Genomic DNA, 15,262 nt, shown 5'->3' with positions numbered 1-15,262 from the left:
TAGTCACAACTGCTCAGTCGCATGTAGGCAGGAAGAAATTTGGGGCTTCAGCAACCTAAAGGTCAGCCAAGTTGGTTTGCGACCACAGAGTCACTGCCTAGAAAGCACAGACGTACTTTAAAAACATGAAGCACTGTCTTCTGTCTCAAGAACCTCCTTGGACACCCTTGAAGAGGACTCTTCTCCTCTAACTGCTCCGAAGCTTTAGCTCAGAGACCGAACAGCTGAAAATAGTGTTTGACAGCGTCCAGGAATGAATTTAAGGGGGAGCTTTGCTTGTGGAAACCCAGTTGGTTTTCCCTAGATACATAAAGTTTGGAAAAAATTAACTGAATCTCACAGATTCGCCATATCAGTGTTTATACAATGGGTGCTTTCAGCCAAGCGAGTCAATTGGCCAAAGACGCCGTCCAACTGTTCTGATTCCCAGAAAGCCTGGCTTTACTCGCTGATATGCCAACTTTTGCAGTAACCAGGGAAATATTTACTGCCATTCCAGTTTCTTCTCTGTATTTTATTTCAACTAGTTTAACGGGAGCTGTGTAAGTATCATTAGTAATGTGTGGCTTGTCCCCATTTCATCAGCCAACATTTTTTGATAAAGGACAGTCTCCCACACAGTATTGATAAAGATGGAGATAGACCAGCCAGAGAGTCAGCAGGAGCTTGAAGCCCAGGCATTAAAAACTGCTGTGCTCACTCTGTGCTGAGTTGCGAACATAATGATGCAGTAGTGAAAAAAAACAAGCCTCTGTAATCTATTAGTCTGTTAGTTTGAGAAAAACAAGCCAGAGCCTCTCTAAGTCTTTCCATGAGGGAAACATCCTGTAATTATATGAACGGCAAACATTTCTCTAGTTAAACTCCTTCCTTTGGTATCTTATTTTTTTCCTTTTATTTGTTATGTGCCAAGTATTGCTACACGGTGATGAACAGTTATTTCCTACCTATAATTAATAATACATTTTCTAGATATTGGCTATAAGCTTGGTGTCCAACTTTAATAAAAATGAGAAGAAAAAGAAAAAAATAGGATAGTCCTCATGAAGTTTAAATAGCAAATCTATGCCAAAGCAGATTACTGGAGATTACAGATTATTTTAAAGCAGATTTTACAGTATCATTAATTTTCTCCTGCCAGTCAGTAAAAACAAACACACTGTTTGTGTGGGAGTACTTTTTTTTCTTTTTAAATGAAATGACCTATGCTAGGCAAATGAGTCGTAGGTTAGTTAGCATAGCTTACTGGCATAAGACTAGACTGTCTATATCTGAAGTGAAAAGAATATCCTGGTTGTTCCTAGCTTAGCCCTGCAAAATCAGAGAGAAATAATGTCTTCAAACAACATTTCATAACTGTAAGATTAAGAACATTGATTTTAGCCCCAAGCCTTTGCATTGCAGGGTAAGGTTAGCCTAGCTTAGCCAATAAACTGCTAGATTTCACAGTCTAAATTTTCACTAAAATGAACATAACACATTTAAACTTCACAAACTGACCTTTTCACACTTCCACAAATCTAATGATATATTTTATATGTGTTTGAATGAAATGCATTGGATCTAGAACACTATTAGCCAGTCTTAGGCAGTGTTGCCAACTCCTCAGTAAGGAAAATCGCTATTGGCTGTCCTAAAAGTCGCTAGAAGTCGCTAAATGACGTCATCACGTAATTTGCATAATTGGTTTTGGTTAAAATGTAATTGTAACCTATGCTGTTGGAGAGAGAAATAACATCGTGGAAGAGACATAAAGTGAGTAAAAAACGTCCTAAATGCATTTAGAGTTTATTTAGAACTACAAATTAAATTTATTTTAGCAATTATTGTTTTTTAATGTCACAATTCCAACCCTGCTCCTTTACCCGGGCTTGGACTGGCAAAAGTGACCCGAAATAGGCACTCTGGTGGAGTTACTTTGTGTGTGTGTGTTTATAAGTAGTTTTAAACCTTGTGATCCACAAAACAGCATAACAGTAAAAGAGTAAAAGAAGAACTGACTGCTTTACAGCACCCGCTGCTTGTTGAGAGTAAAAGCGATATGCGCTTTCACGTCTTTTTTTAGCGACTTTTTTTTAGAAAAAAAGTTGCTAGGGGGTCTGAAAAGTTGCTAAATATAGCGACAAAGTCGCTAAGTTGGCAACACTGGTCTTAGGGAATAACTAGCTTGGTTTTGTCCAAGTTGCCAAAAATACATATAGGCACATCTAAAACACCATTACCATTATGAAACTTGGTTCACTAAAGGGCTCAGTTAACATCTAAAATGTTCAAGTTCATAAGAGTACAACTAGAAAAAGATTTGTTTGGAAGCATTTTCAGGAGAAAGCCTCTTCTTTCAAAAAAAACAACAAAACATAGCAGTAAAGCTTAGCTTTGCAAAGTTGCAAGTGAACAAACTACAAGACTTCTGGAACAATGTCCTTCGCACAGACGATAGCAAAGTGGAGATGTTTGGTCATGACACACAAAACCAAATATAGCATATCAGCACAAACACCTCATATCAGCTGATTTATGGTGGGGTAATGATTCAGGCTTATTTTGTAGCCACAGGACCTGGGCACCTTAAAGTCATTGAATCCACCATGTACTACCAAAGTACTCTTGAGTCAAATGTGAGTCCAACAACTTAAATTTACTTCAAACTGGCTCATATAACGGGGAATGACCCAAAGCAAAGCAGCAAATTTACAACTGAATGGCTGAAAAAGATAAAAACTAAGGTGCTGCAACGGCCCCGTGAACTGAACTGAAGCAACATTGTAGAGAAGAGTGGGCCACAATTCATCCAAAATGATGAGACTGATAAAGTCATACAGAAAAGTATTACTTCAAGTTACTGCAGCTAAAGGTGGTTCTGCGAGCTCCTGAATCATGAGGTGTACCCCAGAGTGCCACGTAATGTGAAAACGTTCTTTTTCACATGACTGTCTCTCTCTGTGCATAGCTATTTGACACCACTCTTAACTTCAATACATGTAGCACTGGTCCACAGTGTTACCTTTACAATAAAGGGTGTAGCTTTGGAGTTGTGTTATCAGAGTGGGATTTATAACTTGGCACCATAGACAAATGGAAAATTGAGCTTTCAATATAAGTAATTATTATGAAAAAGTTTTCCAGCCCAAAGGATGGTGTTTGTCTAACCAGCAAGTTCAGGGATTATTGGCCAAGTTGATCCACCCCTTATTTGCAGGGCAAAAGTCTTCTGATTGACCCAACACCTAATGTGGACTTTAGTTGGCCTTATCTGCAAAGAAGTAAAGCTACACATGCACGTGATATCAGTAAAGGGAAATAGGAAAGAATTTTAAATTTTATACTGGGAAAGCAATACATTACATCACATTAGTTTGAGGTGGGACTGCGGTAGTGCACTTACAAGTTTGACACTGGTCCTCCTGATGGCCCCAGCAGCGTCCGTTACATGAGCGATGACAGCGTCTGCCTGCAAAAGACACCGTACATCAGAGAACTCTCTGCAAACTTCCGACGTAGTTTTGACACAAACACACATTAAAGACACTGCCCCCACACACATCAAACACCTAATCGTTCGCTCGTGCATGCCCTTAAAACTGCTTGACTAATGACAGTGACAGAACTGACGAATCTCCTCCGCTCATCCAACAATAGATTTCAAGTCACTGGCGACTCATGGCCTGCGAGAAACATGAGCATGAAAGACAGGCTTCTTCTCCCTTCCGTCAAGAGCTAGCAGGCAAAGTGGGACCTGACAGAGCATTCACAGCCTTCATCTGCCCGTGGCCCATCATCAAGACTTAATTGACTATGGGTTAATTACAGAGTAAGTGGAATAGTGAGGCAGATTGTCACCCGGCCCCTTCAACCACTCCCACTGTGGGGTTGTTAATGTTAAATACTAACTACAACTTGGCAAAGGGCCTCAATTTGGCAACCTCCACTCCCACAAACTCTCTTGTCATTTTTGGCCCACCTCCTCTGTTCTTTGTTTCTTTTCATCCCCTTCCTCCTACATCAGTGGCATCTCATCAACAAAATAGCAATGTTTCACGCACATTGTACTTGTACAGTGTCTTCCCCAACCTTTATTGTCTAGAAACAGGCTTTGCATGATGTCCTGATCCCTGCTCATGCTAGTCAGATTGTATTCTGTTCATCCTGCAAAGTGTAAAAAAAAAGGTCATAACGCCTTTTCATTTGCCTCATTGTCTATGTCTTTGCTGCCACTCGGTGCCACAGCTGTCCCCATTGTTCACCCTGACACGTTTTGATACAGAGACCCTGAAGAAACAGCTTTCCATCCCTCAAAATGAGCAAAAGGCTTGTCCATAAATGCGCAGAAAAGTTTGAAAGAGTTGTCTTTAGCAGCCAGTTCCTCTGACAGAAAGTCCGCCGGATACTGACGCCTGTTATGGCCAAAGCAGAGGGAGCTGAGGGACAGCCGGGACCACAAAGGGGGTGAGGCGGTTGGGTAACAAGGGAAGTGGGCAGCTTCAAACCAGCTGTCAGATTCACTGAGATTTAAAAAGACCACAGCAGACAGCAGCTCCATGGGCCTTGCTGCAAAGTCGTTAACATACCACTACAATAGAAAGGTTCACGGGTTGATCTAACACTATGTGATTTTGCTTCCAAATGACCGCCAGGCAAACAGAATGAGGATAGGGTGTGATTGCTGCTGGATGTGTGTGTGTGTGTGTGTGTGTGTGTGTGTGTGTGTCTACAGTATGTTGGAATGTGCCACTTTAACATTTCACTGACAATACTTTAAAGGGCACCTATTACATTCATATCTTGCTCCACATTTTTATTCTTGGACTCTAGTAGAGAAGCTTTGCATGATTCACAGTTAAAATGACCCTTAGGTATCTTATACTGGACCTTAGTGCAGCTGCCTGTTAGTTCATTTACTGCTTGAAACAGTCCTATTTGACTCCTTTAACTTTTCCTTAAGCCAGCTTTCTTATAATTGGCTGCCCCACCCAAACAGAAGGTTTGAACAGCTGTGGATGTGATTTCAGTGCCAGAGATTAAGTATGTCTGTCATATTAAACCTGTATATGATGTATATACAGTTGTGATCAGAAGGTTACATCCACTCATCATGGGCATGAATGTCAGGGTAATTTTGTTCTATTTCCAGGGTGGAATGACACATATTTAATGACTTTATGATTTTGGAATCTGCAGTTGTTTAGAAATGGCAGGAAGAGACCTTCCAAAGCTGTGTAAATCTCGAATTATTCTTCTTACAGCTTCACTGAATTCATTGGACTTTCCCATTGCTTTGAATAGTGTTTAACCCCATTCGTGCTGTCAAACAAACCTTTTCTATGCTGGCAAAGAGAAACTACCAGTTGTAGTCTATTATGATCACTAATGAGGAGTTTACAGGGCTTGGTATTGTTGAGTTAAAAGACATTATTGAACTTTCAACACCAAACTTTTAAAGGATTTAAGTGAATATATGTATATATTTGAGTCTGTATGTATACTTTTGGCTATGTGGATTAATAGCTTCTTGCCAATTTGTTCCGAAACCTCCATCTTTCATTCATCCATCTTCTTCTACTTATCCAATTCAGGTCTACCGGGGTGCTTTTAGCCTATAAAATCCCATTTACCTCTTCTTTAAAACAAGAACTTAAGTGTTCATAGCTTGGGGGCATCACCAGTGACTTAGAGGTCAGAAGGTTAATCTAATCAAAAACTACTGGTTCTACCGGTTTTCACCCTCACTCTGTACTCACATCCATTGTTGCTGTTGTTGGACGGCACCACCAGCAGCTCAGCTTGGGGGTTCTTGATAATGTCACGCCAATGGATGGTGTCTGCGTGACACAGGAATTTGTTCTGGTCAACATAAACGCCCCCATTCAGTATCTCTGCACAAGGATAAACAGAAAGGAGAGAGAAAGAGACAAATGAGCACATAGCCGTGGATATAGAGTACATGTGCACGATGGCAGAAAATCAATACTTCAAGGTTAACTCTTCTCTTTGTCTCAAAGTACCACGCTGCATATGCTGTTCCCTGAAGCGCATCTGAGCATGACGATAAATGCTATTGACAAATGCACACAGATATTCTATGCCAAGTCCAAAGATATTTGTATAGAGTACCTCATAAAAATAAGCAAATGGATTTTAAAGAAACTCCTACTATACGCCAGTCTGATTTCCTAATTATGCGCTGAGTATTATTAAGTAATTTCATTTATCTTCAGAGTTAATGAGTTTGAATGTCACAGGCAGACATGATACTTGTTGTGTTAATTAAAACTGGAGCAGAGAAAGCGCATAGCTTCGGAGTTTAGATGCACTTAAATCATGAAACTTTTTTCTTTTTATTGTTGAATTATTAACTTCAAGACTCCTAAGCCACCCAAACAATCAAACTGTCTCATAGAAAATAACTGGAACTGGAGCTTTTCGTGACCTACTCCACAGTGAGAGCCAACACACCAAAGACAAAGGCAGGCACTTCAACCAGCATTTGCTTAATAGCAAAAATATGTTTCCTTTCAAGGACCAGTGCCCTTAACAGATGCCTGGGCATGGATAGTGATAATAAATTCTAATCCCTCTCCCTGTTACTAATCCAGGTTTTGGATATAGAGACTGAATGAAATGATGCTGCAGTAATCCTCCCCTCCTGAGTTGTGACCCAAAGCAGAAGGGAAAAAACAGCTCCCATCAGTGTTTCTTTCTCTCTGGGATACCAGCCGACTATATAATTTAACCTAGTTGGGGGATTTAGATATAATCATCTTGCATCTCCGTCTCCTTGAATATGATTCCATGAAAGTACTTGTCAAAATAAATGAAATTTAATAATGAAAAAAGAAGCAACAATGTGCTTCAGATTAGGGCTGGATTAGCTGAAGGTAAAGAAGGGCATTGTCTCTCCAGGCAGATTATTAACGGCGTGCGCTTATGATTCGACTGCTGAGAAGCGCACACACACACAGGAAGCTAATCATTACCATCCGACACCCTGATTAAAGAAGTGGGCCTTGGTGGAGACGGGGACATTTATTCAAAGCTCTCTTAGAGGTGACATGGCGCTCTGTCTGCCTGCTGAATGGCCTACAGCCGCAGCTTCATGTAATCATGTTCCCGTCACAATGGACGATTTATCTGGGCGTGTTTTACATTCATGGATGGCGGCTGGAGAGAAAAAAAAAAGGAAGAAGAAGCTTGTTCAAATAGCACATGGACTGCACCATCAGCATGCTTTGATAGTGTTCAAAAATAGCTGTGAAATGAACAGCTATCCGTTACTGAACCCCGATTAATTATTTTTCAGACGGCAGATGTGTCCATATGTGCATTTCCTGTTTTCCCTTAAGTCTCCTTCATGTGATAGAGGGCTTTGTTGTTGAGCCGCTTCATGCCTCTAAAGATCCTTGAACAAACAACCCATTAGTTCAGACATACTGTGCACATAGACAAGGTCATCAGGGAGCACGTAACAGGTCAAGCTTATAGGTTTTACACACACACAGGCTCATCGGACATTTGCTTGTGTCAGGCATCTTTCCACCACGACTGGGTGAGGGCCCTACTTTGCTTGAAAATGACCTCTTTTTACAACTGGCTAGAAGTGAGCATCCCTCGCTGGATTGTTACATGTCTTGCCTATGAGATAAAAACACTGTAAAACCTTGAAGTTTCTGAAGGATGTTTTAGTTTATGTCAAACTACAGACTCAGCAGATGTTGCCTCTCATATTTTGCAGCTGCAAGCGAGGATTTATAATGGGGTGCTATGCTAGGGTAACACCTTGAAAAGCTTTTGAAGGCTTTTTTGTCCAGTAACTGAAAAAAGACATAGTATTGGTTCGGCATTGTAAATAAAGGCCGGCACACTAAAAAGCAGGTTTTGTGCAGTGTGTTTGACAGGCACATAAAGCACTCTTAATGCTGTGTAAATGTTGTGAAGCACAAACAAGCAAGGTTCAGCTAATTTTCCTTTAATTACATTTATTTGTAATCTGTTTTCAAGCATGGGGCCATCGTTCAATTGCAAGAAATTGGAAAGGAAAGACTTGACAGAATATATGAATCTCTGGAAACATGCTGCACATTAAGCAATCTCATCTGATCTACAGATGTACCTTCCTACTCGACCCACATCAGACAATGGTTCACTTAATACCCTTTCTACACAATGGTAAATGGCCTGTATTTGTATAGCGCTTTTACTCGTCCCCCCTAGGGACCCCAAAGCGCTTTACACACCCAGTCATCCACCCATTCGCACACACATTCACACACTGGTGGAGGCAAGCTACAGTTGTAGCCACAGCTGCCCTGGGGCAGACTGACAGAAGCGAGGCTGCCATATCGCGCCATCGGTCCTTCTGGCCAACACCAGTAGGCAGTAGGTGAAGTGTCTTGCCCAAGGACACAACGACCGAGACTGTCCGAGCCGGGGCTTGAACCGGCAACCTTGTAACCTTCCGATTACAAGGCGAACTCCCAACTCTTGAGCCACGATCTCCCCCCAATCAGTTCAGGAAACCCATATACACTGCATTGAAAACATTACTTTACACAACAGTGACTGCGCATCTGCAAGCTGCTTTGTAACCCACCTCCTCCCCAGGCCCTCCTCTTTTTATATACTATTTCTGACTCAACCATGTCATGCATCTTCCCTTGGTTTTGCGGTATGCACCTTCAAACTTATTTTGTAAAACACTGCAGAAAGATTCTGTTCACTTTGATCATTTTGATCTTAGATATAAAAATATTTTATTTGATACAGGAAAACTGGTCCGGTCAGTGGTGGTCGTGAAATGAACTGGACATATTAAGCAAATGGAATGATAAATCATGGAACAGTTGTTCAGACAAGTCTTGACTAAGATTGTGGACCAAATCCTGGTTCATTTTGCTTTTTATTATCATTAGGGAAATGTGGTTAATAACACATGACCTACATGACGCATGTCTTTCAGTTTCCCACCACCTGAGCACCTTTAATGACATCGGCTCACTCTTATTCTGCAGAATTACTGTGGTAGGTGGTACAGCCTATCCAATACCAATCAGAAAGTCGTCAGATCGATCCCTGGCCAACCCAGTTCATGTGTCAAAGTTCAAGGTGAACCCTTGGTTTGCCCCAATACATCCACTGGAGTGAGTGTGCATATGAATGCTAGACAGTGTGCAATTCTGAGTGTTCAAATGGACTAGAAAGGTGCCATTTAAACATCAATGCATTTACCAAACAGTAGTTTGATCATTCTTGGGCTACAGACTCAAAACTCACTTTGATATCAGTGACAAAGGTCTGAAAGGTGGCCTTAATTAACACTTTTTGCCTTGCAGTCATGATGACACATTATACTTATGACAATTTGTGGGAGTCCAATCCAAAGGGTCAGTGGTCAAAGTTGGATGTAACCACCATTTTACAGTAAAAAAAAAAGTGAGAAACTTCCAGTCATGACATGCATAACCAATCCAAGCAATTACAACGTATGAATCTGTAAATTGTGCAATAAAATGTCTTATTCTTTAAGAGATACGTTGTTTAGTAGCAGATTTCACCCATTGTAATGATAAAGAAAATGTCTGAATGAGTGGGATATTACTATAGGAGACTATGAAAGACACTTTCTTACATGAATTGAGCTCCAGCTAACCAAAGCAGGAAGGATTTGAGATGAAGTAATATTCATATCAAGCACAAAGCTCCACATCACTTATTTAATTTCAGCTCCATAGAAAAATACACTATGATCTACTATGCAGTCTCTAAAATAGGTACAAAAAAGAAAAAATCTCCTGTCCTCCCTTTTGATTGTCTATATGTTCAACCAAAAGACTTCAGCTCCTCCGGGTGACACTTCCTAGTCATGCCGTTTTATGCATGTATACGGCCGCTGAGGGCTCTAATGCCATATGGTCAGGTCATGTTTGGTTCAAGACGGCTTCTGGTGCAGCATTTTGCTACAGCTCTCTTGGCAGTGAAATAAAGTGCCTCACTGTGATGGAGAAAAAAAGAATCACATAGCAAAAGTCGAAGTGTCATGCTGAATCAGAGATTAGATTTGATATAGAACTGTGCTGGGGAATAAAAGGTGATCACTGGAGAAATTCCATCAAATGCAAAACTGAAAAATGGAATAAATGGCTTAATTTAATGACATCAACTTTATTGAATTCATTTACTTTCTTTCTTCACCATCACTCAGTCCCATAAACCCCACATTTCTGACTCCCTCTAATGCTCCATCATAAAGGATGGTGCTTTATATTTAGCGCAGTCAAGCTCTAAAAGTGTTGCTGAACAATATAACAGTGTGGGCATTCAAGGAATAAAATGAAGGTTTGTTTCAAAGTGATAAACAGTGACTTAAATATCCACACTGTAAGCCTTATTTAAACCTGCTTGGGTTAAAGGTTAGAAGAGACGAGACTTTAGTGCGGTTAAGAAAAATGAAGAAATGACAAATGGCTCCAAAACTCAGTCTTGTAGACTTGTCAAAATGCCTAATTTTACTTCAGGGGTTAAGGTTATGTATTATTTACAGCTTGACTGCTTTGAGCGACAGGGATCCAGTATTTGGTTTGATTAAACTTAACATTTAATATCAGTGCAAATTACAGATGTGCCTTCCTATCCAACCTTGTAAGCCAGTGTGAGTTAGTTAATAACTCTGCAGTTCTCTCTTCCTGTCCATATATGACCAAATCACTATGAAAACCACTTTCTCACATGATTTGAGCTCCAGCTGACCAAAGCAGGAAGGACAGCTCCTGCTCTGAAGGCTCAAGCTGCTTTTGGCCTTTTTGGTGTTTCGAAACTGGATATGACAAGAGAAGGGCAGGACTGATGGTGAATCAGCACATTCGTTGGCCAATAACTTGTCGATTATAGGTTGTTAACCAGTGAGCATAACTCCTCCTTCTTTCTGAAACATCCATTAATTTTCTTCCGCTTATTCAATTTAGGGTCTTTTTGAAACAATGTTAGGATTTAAATTGATTAAATAAAGCTGTTTTTCTGATTTTTATATACACATTGCGATGTGTTCATTATCGAGTTGGAACTCTGTGTTTTTGAGGGTCGAAAACGTCATTCAGCGATATGACTGAACTGAAATATTGAGAATTGGCGTAGAGCATAGAGGGTCTTTTGATACATGCTTACACATACGTATAAAATGTAATTCTATTACAAAATGAGTGTCTGAGACCATGAGCTCAGCAGAAGAAATTTTCCCTTCTTCAGAGGTTTTGATGTCTCTGGACCGCTAACCACGTGAAGTTTACTCATTTACCATTTTGGTCATGTGATGTTGTACAGTAAATTGAAAAATCTGGCAGCCACCAGTTGCTAGAAATGTCATGTCTATTCCCCAATGTGCTGGGAAAATGTAATTGCTTGTAATTAATTATTATTAAAAGTGGGTTAAAATCAAGTTTTACTGTGTCACTACCAATAGCATCAAGAAACCGCTCACTAACTAGTCAGGGAATCTAATTTTTCCCCCCTCATGACACGCTCAGTATGGTAGACAGCTTTCGAGTACTATGCACATGATGTAACTCAAGAAACCTCTATTGGTATCAACCACTGGTGGCCATTAAAAAAACATGCACGCTTAAGGTTAGCTTCACTTTTTAGACCTGAGAGCTACACCCATGTTTTATGCTGTCCACAGATGAAATCCAACTTAGAAAAACAGGATAGGGACAGCCAAAATGCCAGTGAGTTACATAGCATTAGAGACTATGGCATGACCAAAATTATTGTGAAAGTGTGCAATTAAGTTTTGATCTTGCTGCCTTTGAAATAGCTGTGCCATAGACTGTTGACTGAAAGTGTTTGCCCAAAGGTTGAGGTACCATGTGTCCACTTCAGCTGCTTGCAATGCTTTCACATTGCTGAATGTGAAAAAAAAATCAATAAAATCACCAGGCAACTACTGATTTTTTGTAGTTTTGTATTTATGACCTTTCTAATGATAATGTAAATAACCTGTTTCTTTTTTCTTCCCCTTAGAGTTTATACGATAGGTTATCATGACAGTCCACTGGGTATATTGAAGTCAAATATATCAATAGATATATATCCCTTCAGTTATCACTGAGAACTTTCTGGAGCACAAACAAAACTGCACAACGAATACAAGTGTGGGAGCTGTCGTTAAACTTGATAAATTAACCAATTAAAGGGCAAAAACACAAGTCTGAAATTAATGGCTGAACACTTGAGGAAACCTCATAATGCTGTGAAAGCGGATGTGGAAGTAACCTTTTCACATCCCAGCTTCTATAATTATATTCAACATTTTGTTTGCTTTCTATGCTCTTCTCTGGGGTGGGGGAGGGTGGGGTGCGGGGGTCAGCACTGACTTTAATTTTCAGATCACTGACATTAAGAAGCAGTGAGTCAGTGACATTAGTGAGGGAAGGAAAATAAAGTTGGAGTGCCCTGACAATGTTTCTGTGACTCTTGAACGGTTATGCAAAGTTAGAAACTAAAATAAGGAACAAGTGTTTTTGAAAAACTCGAGGTAAGAGCAGCATTTTAAGATTTCACTGAGATATTTATTTGCATTTTGTATCCAACACTTACATAGTAGAGAACAGGCCAATAAGTGTTCAGATTGTTAGGGATGTAAAAATGATCCCTGCGCCAAGCTGCTTTTCGCAAGCCAATTAAGTTCATTTTACTGTCGTTGAGCAGAGTGAAGAGCCCCTATTTTGAAGTAGGTCCTAGGCAATGATGGCCCCAGCACCAATCAGTGGCCATAGCTCTATAGGGAGCCTGCTGATGAGCTTTCATCAGTGCTGCTAGCCACTTGTCCCACATCTCTTTCTCTCCCTAATTATGCTGATGAATAAGTCCGTAATAGCGATCTGTCCTCGACTGATGAGTCCATGCATTTGCCGTTATTGTCTTGTCTCGAGGGCGGGTGTGTCACGTATCACACAACTCAAGCTGAGTACATTCGGGCCATCCACACTGCCCTTTTATATTACGATCATCTTTCTGTACTTGTCACCCTCCACCCTGCACCCACCCCCTTCAGACCCACCCATCCTCTCCAGCATTAAAAGCACTTCCTCACTCTGGTGATGGGCTGACTTGCTGAGCATGGGGAACAGAGAAATCGAGATGATCACTCTTTCTTTTCACAGTCGGATGCCCTCTTTTCCGTGAGTCAAGCACACACACAGTCTTACAAACACACACACGAACACAGCCAGAAGCTTTTAAAACACTCATGAAAACAATGCCTCTGAAATAATCAGGAAAAAGTGAGAAATTCGTCACATAAATGCAGAAAATCCCGATAAGTACTTCCTGTCCAACACCAAAGAGCATCTTGGAGATCAGTTGCATCAGGTCGACAAAGCCTCACATTTGCGGCAGAGCTGGAGAGTTAAGCTGCAGCTTTACCTCTTAAATGCCAATTAATCACTCAGTGACTGAGAGCGAAATGCGGAGAGCACTGTGAAGCCTCTTGAGATTTTTTTTCCCCTCACATATAAATCAAGTGGAATACATTGTCTCCGACTTGTTCGGATTGTTGTTTATAAATTTAGATACTTTAATGCCATAAATTCTCCACTACAGAGAGACATTCATGTTCTTTGCAGTTTCATGTATATGATTCACAGAGCACTCTCCTTGGTATGTTTGGAATGCGAGTACCTTAAGCTTAGACTATGCAAGATAAGAGAAAATAACTAGGGGTACAACGATATTCGTATCGATATTGAACCGTTCGATACAGTGCTTTCGGTTCAGTACACATATGTATGAACAATACAAAACTTTTAATTTATTTTATCAACTTTTCTTCTGACGATGCTGTCTGTGTTGAGAGCTCAGTGGATCTGCGTTCGACTGCTCCGCCTAGGCTGCACTGTCGAGTGCAGATCCACTGAGCGCCGCACAAGCTAGCAAGACAGAAGCTAAGCTCGTTGCAACATGGCAAATTGAACCTCCCCCACCCTCATTCAGATCTGGCCTTTGGAATTATTTTGGTCTTCATGTGAAGTATGGCCCTGAAGGTAAGCGCGTCATGGACAAAAGTAAAACAGTATGTCGGATGTGCCACGCAATGCTCAATTACATGGGTGGGAACTAGTGCGTTAGCGCAGTTTGCTCGTTAACGTGTTGGCCGTCCAGCCCCACACACGGGGCGATCCGCGGTAGCTCGTTAACGGAGATTTGCCGTGTTGTGGCGTTAACGTCATTTCAGATTAACGCTGACAGCACTAGTGGGAACACAACGAATATGACTGCACATTTATGCCGACATCACCCTAGTGCAAAGACAAGTGGAAGCACCCCTAAAAATAACGTATCCAAGTATACAGGAATCAGCCACAAACCACAGAAAAGATTAAGTGCATTCATCTGGATTTTACTATGACACATACCACCAACTTCAACTTTAGTGCAGACCAAGCACAACCTCAACTACCCAGCAGCACCACAAAAACTTCAAATAACAGCTCAAGAAAACCCAAAAAGAACTCAACACCTCCTTAACACCCAACATTACTGCCCTTATGACGTTATGACTGCCATTCTTCGCTTTGGTGTCATTTCAGATGGTCATTTAGTCACCAGAGAGATGATTCTTATGTTGCAGAGAGGGAGATTTTGCAAACATAAATGACTGCCTAGAGAGAATTCTGAAAATAACGCCACAATCACTTTGCTTCCTGTTTTGACTTTCTCAATTCTTTTTTTCCCCTAGTGGTTGCGCCTGAGTTGCGACACCTTTCATTCAGGTTAAGATTGAAGCGAGCGCTTTGTCTCTCAAGCACCAGCACAAATGGTTAAGAGGCTGTGGTGAACTAAAACTAGGCTTGAGGTATTAACCCTGCATCCAAACTCCCCATGTGTCGGCCCAATTGAGAAGCCCCCCCGGGCTGGAGCAAGCTTAATCCATGGATCACCCACTCTGCTGCCAATGTCCCAGTGGCAAACACCACAGGACATCTGCATAGGTTGTATGCCAATGCCACAGCAAGCAAGGGAAGGGACCCACACTATATTACGAATGTGGTTTTAATGTTGAGGCTGATCAGTTTGGGTCCAGTGAACTTGAATCCCTTCCCATTATTGTCAAAAGTATTTTAACAGCTTGCAGAACCTCAAGTAGTGAATGTTTAAGACTTTTATCCTGAAGCATTAACAAACAGTATTTCAGCGTTGACACAGAAGAGCATTTTAACACAGTGGAAAGAATCAGTCAGAGTAAATAATCTTTTGTTTTAAAAATGGGGAAATA

General features: G+C 40.9%; 1 protein-coding gene across 3 annotated transcripts in view; it reads right to left on the bottom strand.

Annotated features, from left to right (window-relative positions):
- LOC102787686 (receptor tyrosine-protein kinase erbB-4-like) overlaps positions 1 to 15,262 on the bottom strand; it is a 365,449-nt gene that overhangs the window by 109,668 nt on the left and 240,519 nt on the right. For all 3 annotated transcript variants that reach the window (XM_087836449.1, XM_087836451.1, XM_087836450.1), the window contains exons 4-5: positions 5,739 to 5,873; positions 3,386 to 3,451 (exon numbers count right to left, since the gene is read on the bottom strand). In XM_087836449.1, coding sequence (XP_087692575.1) covers positions 3,386 to 3,451; positions 5,739 to 5,873 — 201 coding nt within the window. The remainder of the gene's footprint in view (positions 1 to 3,385; positions 3,452 to 5,738; positions 5,874 to 15,262) is intronic.

The sequence above is a fragment of the Neolamprologus brichardi genome, chromosome 23 (assembly GCF_056152115.1).
Source record: "Neolamprologus brichardi isolate AB-2024 chromosome 23, ASM5615211v1, whole genome shotgun sequence".
NCBI classification, from domain to species: domain Eukaryota; kingdom Metazoa; phylum Chordata; class Actinopteri; order Cichliformes; family Cichlidae; genus Neolamprologus; species Neolamprologus brichardi.
Note: the sequence above shows the minus strand (reverse complement) of the source record. Positions and strands in the feature narration are given on the sequence as shown.